This window comes from Candida margitis (genome assembly GCF_024628925.1).
Source record: "Candida margitis strain CBS 14175 chromosome Unknown scaffold78, whole genome shotgun sequence".
Classification (NCBI taxonomy): Eukaryota; Fungi; Ascomycota; class Pichiomycetes; order Serinales; family Debaryomycetaceae; genus Lodderomyces; species Lodderomyces margitis.
Genome location: NW_026261829.1, coordinates 1 through 14,266, shown reverse-complemented (window position 1 = coordinate 14,266; position 14,266 = coordinate 1). Strand labels below are relative to the sequence as shown.

The 14,266-nt window shown below is 37.1% G+C and overlaps 7 protein-coding genes across 7 annotated transcripts; 2 read left to right on the top strand and 5 right to left on the bottom strand. All coding sequences in view use genetic code 12, as the record gives it.

The window, feature by feature from the left end:
* Nucleotides 1-303: 303 nt before the first annotated feature.
* Nucleotides 304-1,920, bottom strand: CANMA_003412 (uncharacterized protein; the record flags this gene model as incomplete). The annotated part of the gene is made up of 1 exon (XM_051815586.1): nt 304-1,920. The coding sequence occupies one exon, from the start codon at nt 1,918-1,920 to the stop codon at nt 304-306; it is 1,617 nt and encodes a 538-aa protein (XP_051670978.1).
* A 354-nt stretch (nt 1,921-2,274) lies between these two features.
* On the bottom strand, nt 2,275-3,444 carry LYP1 (Lyp1p; the record flags this gene model as incomplete). Its single annotated transcript, XM_051815585.1, has 1 exon — nt 2,275-3,444. One exon carries the CDS (start codon nt 3,442-3,444, stop codon nt 2,275-2,277), a length of 1,170 nt encoding a protein of 389 aa, XP_051670977.1.
* Nucleotides 3,445-4,228: 784 nt separating this feature from the next.
* CANMA_003410 (uncharacterized protein) lies at nt 4,229-4,660 on the bottom strand (the record flags this gene model as incomplete). The annotated part of the gene is made up of 1 exon (XM_051815584.1): nt 4,229-4,660. The coding sequence occupies one exon, from the start codon at nt 4,658-4,660 to the stop codon at nt 4,229-4,231; it is 432 nt and encodes a 143-aa protein (XP_051670976.1).
* A 982-nt stretch (nt 4,661-5,642) lies between these two features.
* Nucleotides 5,643-6,749, top strand: CANMA_003409 (uncharacterized protein; the record flags this gene model as incomplete). The annotated part of the gene is made up of 1 exon (XM_051815583.1): nt 5,643-6,749. The coding sequence occupies one exon, from the start codon at nt 5,643-5,645 to the stop codon at nt 6,747-6,749; it is 1,107 nt and encodes a 368-aa protein (XP_051670975.1).
* Nucleotides 6,750-6,897: 148 nt separating this feature from the next.
* Nucleotides 6,898-8,793, bottom strand: GUT1 (glycerol kinase; the record flags this gene model as incomplete). Its single annotated transcript, XM_051815582.1, has 1 exon — nt 6,898-8,793. One exon carries the CDS (start codon nt 8,791-8,793, stop codon nt 6,898-6,900), a length of 1,896 nt encoding a protein of 631 aa, XP_051670974.1.
* Nucleotides 8,794-9,728: 935 nt separating this feature from the next.
* Nucleotides 9,729-12,110, bottom strand: KCS1 (inositol polyphosphate kinase; the record flags this gene model as incomplete). The annotated part of the gene is made up of 1 exon (XM_051815581.1): nt 9,729-12,110. One exon carries the CDS (start codon nt 12,108-12,110, stop codon nt 9,729-9,731), a length of 2,382 nt encoding a protein of 793 aa, XP_051670973.1.
* A 1,580-nt stretch (nt 12,111-13,690) lies between these two features.
* Nucleotides 13,691-14,266, top strand: CANMA_003406 (SEO1; the record flags this gene model as incomplete). Its single annotated transcript, XM_051815580.1, has 1 exon — nt 13,691-14,266. A coding segment is annotated over one exon (576 nt), but the record flags the coding sequence as incomplete, so codon positions are not given.

Genomic DNA, 14,266 nt, shown 5'->3' with positions numbered 1-14,266 from the left:
AATCAAAAAAGAAAAGAACAGCAACCGAGGGACCTATTTTGAAGAAGACAATAGTTATTCGGTCGTGTGTTAATATACAGTTCTTTTAAGGACGTACGGAGTAAAACCAAACAGCATAAATGTGTCAAATTTGACAAGGTCAAATAAGAGTCAACTTCCTATGTAAAAAATGTCTTATTACAACTACACAATTCGCCGGATTTAGTCACTCACCTATGTCCTTTTCGCAACCATTCAGTCTGATGTACACACTAAACTAAGGAAAAGTCTCATTCACACACGTCATCCCTCACAAAATTCAATCTACTTACCCCACAGGTCTTCTTCCCCATTAGTCAACTCATAAACCAACTCCTCTCGCGCCTGAAATGCTAAATTTGCTTTAGCTCGCACCAACTGTAAATAATCAGCATTATCTCTAATCAAAAAATTCAAATGATACTCGACATTTTTCAAATACTCATTCCACAACTTCATGCCGATAACATCATTGGCATGAGCTTTGTTATCTTGTTTATATTTATAAGCATTGGTTAACAATTCATCTCTAAATTGGAAAAATTGATCCTTGATCAAATGGAATTTTTTCCAAATTTGCCAAATTTGTTCATCCTTGAGTTGACTCTGTGGCTCAGATATAAGGTAAGAAAGTCGTGAATTGAATTCATTTATAGATGAATCAGCAAACGATTCTAAAATATCAATTGTTGATTGAACCAAATTGAAATAGTCAACAAGTAACTTTTCATGAGTTAATGACAAGATATCTTGTACTTTGATGGAACATTCTTTACCTGATGCATAACTAGCAGCTATATCATCTCTAATTTCTTGCCGAGTTACAGCTTCAACTGCAGTTTCATTAGTGGTTTGGATCTTCTCCACATCCTTATAGATTTGCGCAATCTTGTTATGGATATCCTTGTATTGTTGATAATTGACTTGTTGCAACTCTTGAAACTCTTGACTAATTAATGGTTTCAATTCTTCAATCAGTTGATTCAAAATGAGTTGTAAATCAGATTCAAGATTGACTTTGGCTATATTGATTGTTTTATCAACCTTTTGTTGCCAATAGTCAATCTCTTGATAAATTTCATACAATTCCGGTTCAATGTCTTCCGTCACCAACGCCCCATTCTCATAAACAGATATAGTTGAAGTGATAACAATCGTCTCTTCTTCTTCATCAGTAATACCGTCCCAATCCTCTCCATTTTCATACTTCTGTCCAAGCAAGTCCTTAACTACGTGGATTAAATTGGATTTAAATTCACGTGGGGAAAATTCATCAAACTTGATCAAGTTCTTAACCTCTTTTTGAATGAATAGACTTCGTTGATGGAAATTGGCTGCATGCGGCGAATTTATCAATTGTCGATAAACATCCTCAACTTGTTTCAACACTTGATTAACTACAGGTATCGATGCAAATTTCTCCATGACTTGATAAAATTGTAACCAAATGGGTGCCAAAGCATAACAAACATTGGTCCTCGCCACATTAACCCAAAACCAAACTTTAATCAACCCCAATTGCAAACCACGTTGTAAATGAATCAATACTGAAGTTTCAAACCAATTATAAAACTTGCTTAATCCATCAAAGACCACACTTAATCCTGCTCTCATTCCATACTTCTCATCGAATTCATCATACACGTCCCATGCACTACTGACCCTCTCACTGATCTGCCATTGCGTATCCCATTCAACTAATTTCGGAAGAACCTGAGTATCATAGACCGGTTGTATATATGGTCGTATATACCCATCACTCACTTTACATAAATGGAAATTGATAGGTGATAGTTTGCATTCATCAGTTTGTGTTAGTGGTGCTATTGGAGAACACACAAATGTCCATGCGTATATCAAATAGGTAACTATTCCAACTGTGATTAATTTATACGATGCCATCTCTTGGTGATAGGAGCAGTCTCGAGGAGCTGTTTTTCTTTAGCAAAGGCGAGGTGTATGGTATCAAAAACAAGGGGGGGGGCAGAATAAATCAGCAAAGTACACAATTTAACTCGATCTGTTGGTATATATCTATCTCTCTGTCTATCTTTTGTTTTGTAGATGAGACGTTGAATAAACTTTCGATATGGATCCCCAATTGTAAACAAAAAACAAAATGAACCACGCACTCAAAATTTTTTTTTTGTTTTTTAATTTCTTTTGTCTTCAAACAACAAAAACGTGTGTGCGGCTTTACGATTATTCTCTTTCTTTTTTGCAACTTTTTATACATGAATATCTTATTCTGTTTTTCTACTTAAACGCATTTGGTGAATGATCAGTAAAGATATCGATCTCAGCTACAGGTTTCAACACCGGCTCATTCCATTTATAACTAAAGCAAACCACCCCAATTATAACCACAATCAGCGTCAAATAACAACTGGCGAATGAATCCCAATTAAATTGCCAAACATTGGTTACACCATTACTCAATATAATCACAACAATACTGACGATACTGAACCAGGAAGCTTGTCTCATTGGCAAGCAGAACAACAACAGCGACGAAGAAGTATACGAGAGTTGATTATACGGTAACCCATTGTATTCCAAAGTTGCGCGGAACCGAAGGTAGCTAACCAGGATGAAGAGCCACATGAGTAACCCAGTAGTAGCCGACAAATTGATTAACAATGTGAGGAAGATATCCATGCTTTTCCAGTTCGATAGTAGGGAAATTATCAACCCTATTGCAGAAGTTAACAAGATGGCATAGACAGGTACACCTCCATTCCTCGTTGTCTTTGCAAATTGGGGCCAAAAGTATCCTTCTTCAACCATGGACAACAAACATCGTGATCCGAAATAGATGTTTGAATTGGCGGCCGATATCATGGAAGTCAATATGACAAAATTGACAATATTAATCAAGATCGAAGTGCCACCAACCCCGCAATTGATCAATGCAATAACAAATGGCGAGGTCATGGCCAGGCCACTATCACCATTACCATTATTGTCAATTAACCGAGAATCATTACTAGGAATCATCAACGTAAGCAAAACCAACGAACCAAGATAAAACAAAACAATCCGCATGACGATATACTTGATTGCTTTGGGTAAATTGCGACCAATATCTTCAATTTCCCCTGAACATATCCCCACCGATTCAATCGATTGGAAAGTAAAACACGAAGATACGATAGATGACGATAAAATATTAATCACCTTATTGAGTATGGGGTTAGTTACAACTTGTATCGTATTTATCCCCCATAACAATTCGCGATTTTGCCAATTGATGAGACCAATTTGCAAAGAAACCAAGCATATACTCAAGCCAATCCAACTGATCATAAATGCAACTTTTATAATCGTTACTATGAATTCAATTTCGCCGTAGTAATTAACGGGGAATAAATTAGCTGCCGTTAATAATATCCAAATTAACAAAATTATACCCGTTTTGCTTGTCATCCAATTTGGAAGTATCGGCCACAGCAGCAGCAACAGCAGGGCTGTTGTTGTAGTTGACCCAAATTGGCGCAATATCTCATAAATCAAACTCAATTCCAAACCAAGCGTAATCGACCAACTTAGCCAATAAACAAAGTTGTTCATCATTCCCACCGGGTTTGATATAAATTTGAATTGAAACTGACATAAAGAACCATTGATGGGCATAAAACATGACATCTCGCCCACAGCAGTAATGATATAGTAACATAGCGCACTAATGTATATATACGAAATTATACTTATGATGGGTCCATTGGTGAGTGTTTGTCGAATACCCATGAATAAGCCAGTGCCAATTATTCCACCTATGGAGATCATCGATATATGTCGACTATTTAGTAGTCGCTTCGTGTGGGCTGCGACATGAGCTGTATGTAGAGGCTCGTGTGTGTGGAGTAACTGTTCATTGTTGAGTGTATTAGAGGCATTGATAGGATCTATTAGTCGAGTGTGCTCATCAGCCATTACTCTTTAAACCAAGATGTTGACTAAGCACGGTTTTGTTTTTGTTATGGAAAACTCATCCCCACCATTCGTGCCCCCCCTCTCTCTCTCGCATTTCCGCACGTGAATTTTTCCATTCCTCTATTGCCGAAGCGCAATATCAACAGTAGAGGGTCTACGATGCATCAACCTTGATTATTGGTATTAGACGTATATTTAAGAAAAAGACGACAATATTTGAACAAAACTATACACTAGAGATATCGTAAAGAAAACGCAAGCTTTCTGCTATGCTTCTCTAATCTTGTTTCAATTTACCATGAACAAATTCTTCAGCTTGCTTGTAATAAGCAGTAACTTCATCATAAACACGAGTTTCAGCAACGTCAGTAAACTCATACAATTGGTGAACCAATGGGTAAATATAAGTGGAGAATCTATTGTGAGCACATTGGATGTATTCTTCAATCTTGTATTCAATAAATAATGGATGAGAATGAACATTGTTATCCAAAAAGGTGTGGGCTTGTTTCACATAAGGTTCAGCTTTTTCAATGCCACCATTGACCAATTCACAAAGGATTGAGTGCTGGTTGGATAATGGATGTAAAATCTTGTTTTCCAATTCAACAATGGGGGTTAATGATGGACATTTGTAGTAGTGCAAGTATGTGGTGTAGTAGACAAACAAACCAAATACAAAGGTCTTAAAGTTGAATAATAGTGACATTCTGTGAGGTAGGATCAATTCAATTCAGTTTGGCTGGGAAACGACGTGAATACTTTCCTGTGTGAAGAAGAAAAAGAAATAGAAGAAGTAAAAGATGAAATTAAAGAAAAAGGATTTTGGAGGTTTTTTATGAAATTTAATTTTTTTCTCTCTTCTTTGAAGAGACGCAAACAAACAAACAAAGAAAAAAAAAAGACGGAAAAATTATCAACACAACTGCAAGAAATGAAATACTACTACTACTACTATTACTACTACCACAAAAGGAGTGCATTAACTTAACATTAACACTAGCTATAACTATGACCTTGGTATAACACGGCTATCTTCCATTGTCTCAATTTGGTGACTGGATTACCCCATTCCTCTTCAAATGATGTACCTGAATTGCCAGTACTAGCCTTTATAACGGATGCGCGGGTGGCAAAAAAAAATAAACAGCAGAAAATTAAAAAAATCAAAGAAGGAACTGTGGAGGAAAGGGGTTTGTAACTAATATCCGTCTTTATCTCCGGTAGTACATTTTTGATACGTCTGGCCACTGGTGTATCCAAGAGGCCAGCCACCCACAACACAATGAGCTCTCATTTCTCTTGCTTTAAAGAAAGATTTTACTTCGAAACCTTCGTAAAATGAGCCAAAAGCATATGCCAAAAAGAAGAAGATTTTGAAATAAAATTGTACAAGTGTACACGACCAGATTCCGTATTAGGTTTACAAAGTAGTATAACGCACCATATGCAGTACTTATTAGTGAGGCTTGTTGCAAAAGCAAAACTTTATTGTTTACAATTTGTCTTGATCTGGTAAATCAATGTTATTTGTGAAAATAGTTGCAAAATTCGCCCCATCAAGTGTTTTAAAACTATATTACAGAAACTCATCGAGCACTGATAATATTAATTGGAAGTGGAAAGAAATAGAAAAAAAGAGGAAACAGAGGGTCTGACTTTTATACATATCTTATACATTGTGAGCATAAATGTCATTAGTTCAATCGAACCCAAACACTCCTAGAAAGCAGCACCTTCAACCTCAAATTAATGTACGTGGCAGAGGGGTCTTGAGTGCTACTTCACCTAATAAGATCAATGTTGCTCCACCACCATCTTCACCTTTCCACTCGGTCAAGCTTAAACCAGTTCCATCACCGTTGAAACCAAAGTCAATTCCCCAACCTCAACCTCAATTGGCGCCTAGTCCAACTAAGAAAGGTGCAAACACTACACCACTTACGTTGTCACCACTTAAGCTGACCTCGACTAACACTTCTTCGCATACCCCAATCAAGCTTCAAAGTAGACATAACCAGACAGTCACTGTTACCACCCCTTCAACTGGTTCCTCGAGTAGCACGGAAAGTGACCACAATGCAGCATTAGATTTTCAACAACAACGTGCCAAATTATTGAACCAATACAGTACAAAACAAGCCCAAATCAAAAATTACCAACAAAAGTTAAGTCTCAAACAGTTGCAATTACTCGATATAGAATCTCAATTACAAGAACTTAATAGGTCGCAACTCCTTCTATCTCAATCATCATCATCGCCCCAACGCAAACCTCATGGCCATCATGATATATATAACCAAGCATCATTGGAAACAGAACGACAATTAAACCAACTCAAGATTGTTGATTTAGATAAAACACCCATTCCTTTGAAAAACACCACGCCTTTGAAACATACATTATTGAAACAAACGTCATTCATTACGTCAGCTATAGATGAGTGCTGTACCACAATGGGTAAAAAGGCATCAATGATGTTTACCAACAACAACAACAACATTAATTGTGATTCTACTGACGATTCTGGCAATATCTTCTTTAATAAAAATCAATTCAAATCTGATAAATTTGAGCTGTTAACTAAACAAACAAGTCAATTCTTTAATGATTTACTATTAGTCAAGGATAACAAAAAGAATAACAAAACTGCAGCTAATAGTGAGGAGGAGGAGGAGGAGGAGGAGGAGGAGGAGGAGCAACAAAATGGACATGACTCATTCAATATTGATAGTCTTGGAGTTGATATCGTTTATGAACAAGTTGATATTGATGATTACGATTCCTCATTTGATTAAGCATTTCACTAAAAAATATTTATAGCAAGTTATCTATTCTATTTCTATATCGATTGTTTAAATAAGTTTAATCATTTTTTTTTCTTTTAAAAGTCATTTTGCCTCATTGTCTCTTTTTCATCTCATCATTCAGCTGTAATATAACCACCTAGTCATCTTCATCCAACCATCCTTTGGCTCTGTCAATGGCCTTTTCCCAACGTTTCCAATTCTTTCTTCTTTCTGCATCAGGCATTTCTGCAATAAATGTATTGGCGGCATCGTCGGAATGACCGGTAATCTTTTCTACAACATCATCAAAATTTTTCCATATACGATCTTCTTCATTCTTGAACGATACTCCAGCAGCAATAGCTGCTCCTAAAGCAGTACATTCAGAAATTTTGGCTCGTTTAACAGTCACACATGGTCCCAAAATATCAGCTTGGATTTGCAACACTTCATCTGCTTTCGACATACCTCCATCAGTCGCCAAATGCGACAATGGTTGCTTATCATCCTGTGATGTACGTGCTTCTTCCATAAAATGTTCCGAAGATCCAGCATCACTACCCATTGCTTTCAAAATGGCTCGTACTTGGTAACAAACACCTTCCAAGGCTGCTCGTGCTATATGCGAGGCTGAGGTATATTGAGTCATACCAAAAATTGTACCTCTGGCACCTCTATCCCAGTATGGTGCATATAATCCACTAAATGCAGGAATGAACACAACCCCACCCGAGTTTTCCACCTGTGATGCCAAAGGTCCGATATCTTGGGCATTACTAATCATCTTCAAGTTATCTCTCAACCACTGGATGATGGACCCAGCCACTGCAATTGATCCTTCTAATGCATAATGCGGCTTACCATCATCACCTCCAAGCGAAGGAAACCAAAATCCAAATGTAGTCAATGCACCATGAGAGCTAATCAATTTGCGTGGACCAGTGTTGTATAATAAGAAACAACCAGTACCATACGTACATTTAGCTGAACCAGGTTTTAATGCCAACTGCCCTACCAATGAGGCACTTTGATCACCCAAACAACCACAAATTGGAACACCAGTAATTGTCTTCAAAATATCGTAAGCTTCTTGAGTGATTTTATTGTGGAATCCTAAATTAGACAAATTTGGTGCGGTAAATGCACCATAATATTCCGATGATGAAACAATCTTGGGTAATCTAATTCTTGTTGGGTCAATTCCCCAAAAATCTAATAAATCATCGTCATAATCGTGAGTTTCTAAATCCATAAAATAAGTTCTTGATGCATTGGTAATGTCAGTAACAAATGATTTTTCCTTGGTCAAGTTGTAAATCAACCAAGTGTCAACAGTACCAAACATCAAATTACCATCGCCCTTTTCATACTCGTCTCTAATAACATCGTCATTATCCAACAACCATCTCAATTTTGCTGCTGAAAAATACGTAGATAACGGCAATCCAGTCTTTTCCTTTAACTCAGCTTTTCTATCTTCGTCAATCATTTTTTCCAAATGTTGTACAATTTCGGCTGTTCTCGTGTCAGTCCAAGTAATACCCCCACTCAAAGGCTTACCAGTTTTCCTCGACCAGACAATAGTGGTTTCCCTCATATTGGCAATACCAATACATTTAACCTTGTATTTGACCTTTAAATTGGGGTTTTGGTTAATCTTTCTCAACGTAATCAAACAAGCAACCAAACATTGAACAGCATTGGCCAAAATGTGAACCGGCATACATTCAACCCAACCAGGTTGGGGGAATCTCAAAGTGGGCCCCACTGATGATTTATTATTTTCAATTTCAACATTGTCGGTAATTGAAATGGCAATACCTTCAGCTGAAAAAATCGGTTCATCGTGTCTTAGCAAAGACGATCTTCTTCTGAATTGATCGGTGTTTTGCGAATGTTCTGGTGCTTCTGATGCAGTTGTTGAATATTCTATTTGGTGTTTAGCAATCTCTTGCCCTTCTTGTGAAAACAAAATTGCTCTTGCTGAAGTTGTACCAATGTCAATGGTGGCAATTAATGGAGTGGATGGAAAGTTGCTATTACGACGTGGCATGGCTTCAAGTGTTTTCTTTCTCTCAAAAGGGGGAGTATATATAGGAATAGGTAAGCAATAGCTTGTAAAATTGAAACCTGTGCTGATGAATAAGTTCAAAGAAAAAGTGAAGAATCAATAAAAAAATGTATTTTTTATATATATATAAATATATATTGTCCATACTTTAAATTATATGCACTTTTTTTCCCTCGTTGTTTCTCTCTCTTTGCTTTTTCAATGTCGTTGATTTTATATTTTTTTGTCTTGTCGCAAAGTTTTGTCCTACTGTTACTTTTCCTCGGTAAAACAGCCATGCATTATTTGCATCAGATCTACATCACTTTTGTTACAATACAATCTAAGCTACTACTACTACTACTACTACTACTACTACTACTTAGAAAACACTCCCAAGTGAAGTAACTTCAAGCTTATGCTTATCTTTCAGGTGCTTCATGTTTGCTAGATGACGTAGTCTACATCGTCTTCTCATACATCTAATAGCAAACTAAGAAACTAAAACTAAATAGCTTGTGGTCTAAAAGACTCAATTTGGGTTTTTGTGTTTTGATATGCGTGTAGTGACACATACTTTGGTGATTAAATATTGTTACACAATATTTATTTATTATTTAGTTTTCTGTATTTTTTATTTTTGTTTCACGCCGGACTTCAAACACGAACACACGCATAAATAGGGGCGAAGTAAGTAACACAACAGCAAGATGGGGGTCTAGCCTTGCATTTAGGGTCCTGTGGACAAACAAGTAAGAGACGAAAACTCGTGACGTAAGGGTGGGTTCTCAAACCAAATAAAACCTACACTCCTTGCTATGTTTCTCATTTGCCCCCATAGGTGGGGTAACATGGCGGGGTTAGATCTAATTGTCCAAAAAAAATCCCCATCTCTCATGCTTCTTTCGTATTAATACCTTTATTTAACTAAATAAAATCTATTCAGATATATTTTCATCATTTTCATCAATTGTAAAATCAACATTAAACGGGTCATTAACATCAATATTATTGACTCCACCATCAACTTCACCCTCAACTTCAGCATAATCATCCAACCAGGGACAATTAACATCCAACTCATGTATATGTTCTTCTATCCAAGACTGCATCTGTTCAACATCATCAATCTTTGTTTTACTCAAGATTTGGAATATTGCCGTAAAATAGAAAATCAACGAATGAATACCTCGTAAGTAACCATAATCTACCAGAGTTGGATGTGATGGTGGTATATTTACATGATCTTGTTCTTCTTCTGATATAACCAGCTGTGCAAAATCAATAATTCTCACATTTGCTGGTTGATCTTGCTTTATGGACCCACCTTCATACATTAAGAGAATCAGTGATCCATACATGCGATAGCCCGGTAACTTTTTAAAAATCAGATACAATGCTTGCAACTGATTGACTAAATGGGGGATGCGGAATAAAATGGAATGGATATCTTGCCCATTGTATAAGAATTTTGCAAGCACTTTGCAAAACTGCAACCCAATTTTAATTCTCCTGCCAAAATATTTATCCCTAATTATTCTTTGATTATTGTACTTGAAAATTTGTAATCCACATAACCGTACTCCTAATTTTCTTGATGTTGTTGTTAAACACTTTTGTCTTTGAGATTGTTGTTTTTTAAACGATGCATCAACACCATATTGTCTTGTACCCATTTTTAAATCCAAAACACAAGGTCTCTTCATACGCGAAGTTAAATCCTCGAGTAAGATAAATCGTTCAAATCGCGTATGTTTACGAAGTAGCACTTCATTGCTTGGTTGGGAAACCGAATGGTGCGGTTGGTGCTGATGATTCTGGGTAAAGCTTTCCGTTAGTTCTCTATCTTCATCCATTTCAAAAAACTCATCATGTAGTCTCAATGGTTGAAAAACTTCTTGCAAAACTTGAAACTGTAGTTCAGTATTGACCAAAGTAGAACCAGGATTTGGTCGTTGCGAAGGTGAATTGGTTAAACTTGGAATTGGACTTTGTTTGGGACTATCCATGAATGAAGATTTAGGTGAGGGCATAGATCCTGAATAATGTTTCCACAAAGTATCAGGAATAATGTGTTTATTATCATCAAGAACAACTTCCGGTGGCATGTTTTCCGATTTACGACGCAACTTGTGGAAACCGTCAACCTTTTGATCTTCTTTAGTGCCATTTTCCTCTGCATCAACATGTTCATTAATTAAACTCGAATACCGCACATTTAAAACGCCAATATACCTTGGCATAAATTTCAAAAGCTCAGGATGATGAATTTCTATACTTTCATAGAAAATATTTTCTCTATTTACTAGCGCTTTGCACACCGCTTCTTTTGAAAATGAGAAAATGGCCGTATGTCCACCAACTTTATTCTTGAATGGTCTCAATTCCACAGCTAATGGGAACTCAGTTTCGGATTCAGGGGAGCTTGCATTATTTGCAGATTTACCTTCAGCTTGCTTGGTGTACTCATTGACAACATCTGCCTCATAGAGTTCCTTTGTAGGACTGCATACTCGAGAAATAATTGGTGACCCAACACAATCTTCGCCATTTGGTTTATCCGTATCATTCTCAGACGCTTTGTTCTTATCCAAAATGGAAATTATCTTGGTGATATCGCCATTAAGACCATGGTCAAACTCTAAATTAGCAGTCAAGTGTTGCGGCTTTATAGCCAAGACAGGCGAAACAGAATCTTGTATCCCATGAGGCACAATCTCGTCCAAATTAGCACCACGGTTATTATCCAATGTCGCTGGCGTATGGGGAATATATGTTGCTGACGATACAGGTTCTAGTTCGGTCTCCTTCGCACCTAACTTTTCAGCCAAGGATGAGGACTTTGTTTGATTATTATCGTTTGACACTTCTTCTTCAACCACTACCCCATCTTGACCTATATCTCTAAATATTCGCAAAGATCGAGCAGCTTTTCTTCCAGTGAGTTGGTTTGATGCTACTGGTGTATCACTTGGTGTCATTTGATATTTCAACGATGGTATTGGTGGATTATTTGTCGTATCATTTGATTTCTGTGTGTGATCAGGTCCTGAAGTTACTGCTTCTTTGTATGATGATGTATCGGCACAAGTTCGACTTTTCGAAGGATCCGATTCCAACGGGGAGGCTTTAAGCATCAGCTGCGGATCTGTATTAGCTGCGTTTATTATAGGAAGCCGTGTCTTTGGTGGGTTGTCTGTGGATTGTTGTTGTTGTTGTTGTTGCCATTTGTGTTTTTGATCTAATGATTGATGATGATGATGATGTGTAATACCAGGTCCACTCACAACATTTGCAGTAGATGAGTTATTGACCTCCATATTGACGAATGATTCATGTATGATGCTGGTTTATGCAAAACTTAGGTGGGACACGTATATATGTTGTGGATAAAAACACTTAGTTTCAAAAAGAAAGATAACTCCTAAAGTAGTGACTCGATAGAATTTTTTTTGAAAATAAAAAAAATAAAAGAATAAAAAATAAAAATTTTATTTTTTTTTCTCTTTCTCTCCTTCTCAGGATTTTGTTTGTTAAAGTTGTGATGATTTCCACCAGCTGATTATTGATAACGACTCCACTTGAAACTTTATCTATGAGCTTGGTTGATTAGATAAATTTACTATAGCTTTGTACCTTATCCTTTAACAAAAGCTGAAGAATAGATAATTTATCTAAGAGAGGAGACGAATGATTTATGAATCTTCTGCTACTCTATCAAAAACAAAAGCGTAGCCACATCTACAAAGGCTGAGAGTGTAAATACCCACAACGTGGCGACTAAACAATTGATAGACATTTTGTTTGTTTTGGTTTTGCAAGGAGCCCTTCATCTCAAAAAGAATAAACTCCGTTCCCCGCGCACATCCCATCCCCCGTGCCTCCTCACCCCGTGCCTTTTTTTCCCTTCCCCCAATGTTTTGCAACTATTTTTTCTGCAGCTTACAGAAACAGCCCATGTGGGTGTAGCAACGTTCATTTTAAAGAAAAAAGTGTGACGTGATATTACGCTTTTATTTTGGTAGTTGGTGGAAAGAGTTACCACGTGCATTTAGATACTCAGCCACCTAGCTATTCTTTGGCTAATCAAGAAAGAAGCATATAAGTAAAGTCATCTGTGGCCAACTTTAACAAGCTGTCACTTTTTTTGCACTGGAAGATGTATAACTGAAATGTTTCTGCAGTTGAAAGTAGACTACTACACGGGGTCAAAATCATAGGAGAAACCCGGTAAAGGAAAAATACTACGGCACAACACTAAGCTTATCAAATGGAATTCCGGTAGTGGAAGAAGGGTTCAGTCAAGACATAGACAAACGATCGAGGATTGTAAATGTCTTGCTTCCCATTCTATTTTCAGGGCAATAGAGTGTCAGACTATGTTTATCACCAGACTCTTCAATCTTCCCAGCTGCAGCATATTAATGCATCCTCTTTTGATGATCTTTTGGAAACTGTGGACTTTTTTTCAATTGCAAAACATACAACGTCACCTTCTAGTCTTGTGATCTCTGTCAGCTTTAATTGAGAATAATTTGTACATCGGACTGATTATGTAAGATCAACGCCTAATTGTTTGGCGAAAACGACCTATTTATAGACCCCCTACAATCGATATTGTGATGCCATAAACAAAAGGATTTCAGAAATCATCGATGTTAGTCACGTGCAAATCTGAATTGTTTTACAATAAAGACACAAAACCATTCAAACAATCAAAAACCTTGTTTTGCAAACTCTATCAAAGAATAGAAATGTTCAAATAGATTGTGCAAATTGACGCCACAGCTGTGAAACCTCCTAAATCACCACCGCAAGAACATTACAAAATGCAACATATATATATTAAGCACATAACGAGTGCTGAAAAAGATGAACATTAGTTTTCTTTCATCCAAAAATGGCTGCTGTGGTGACACCATTCCAAAGACTTAAATGGGGTATTTTCCCAGTGAGAAGAATCGTAGATGAAGACGAACATGGGAACTTCTTAGACCTTGACGATCCTGACTTATCCACCCCCACAGGTGAAGGAGGAAGTATCGAAAAGACTGATTCCAAATTGGAAGTTGCACATTCAATTTCCAGTCCCAAGCAACAAGAATCACTTATTGAGTATCGTGATGAAAAGAATCGTCCATGGTGGAAGTTTTTCGATGAATATGAGTATCGAGTAACCACTCAGTCGAAGAAGAGTAGGAAATGGTACAAATGGTTCCATGACGAGGACACGCCGGAAGAAAAGAAGGTTATCACGAAAATTGACATCTTGTTGACATTCTACTCCCTCATGGCCTATTGGGTCAAATATTTAGACCAGACAAACTTGACTAATGCCTATATCGGTGGCATAAAAGAATCCATTGGGATGGAAGGTAATGACTTCGTCAACACCCAGGTAATGTTTACAGTGGGTAACATTGTGTTTCAGATTCCCTTCATGTACGTGTTGTATGCCCTCCCATTAAACTACGTG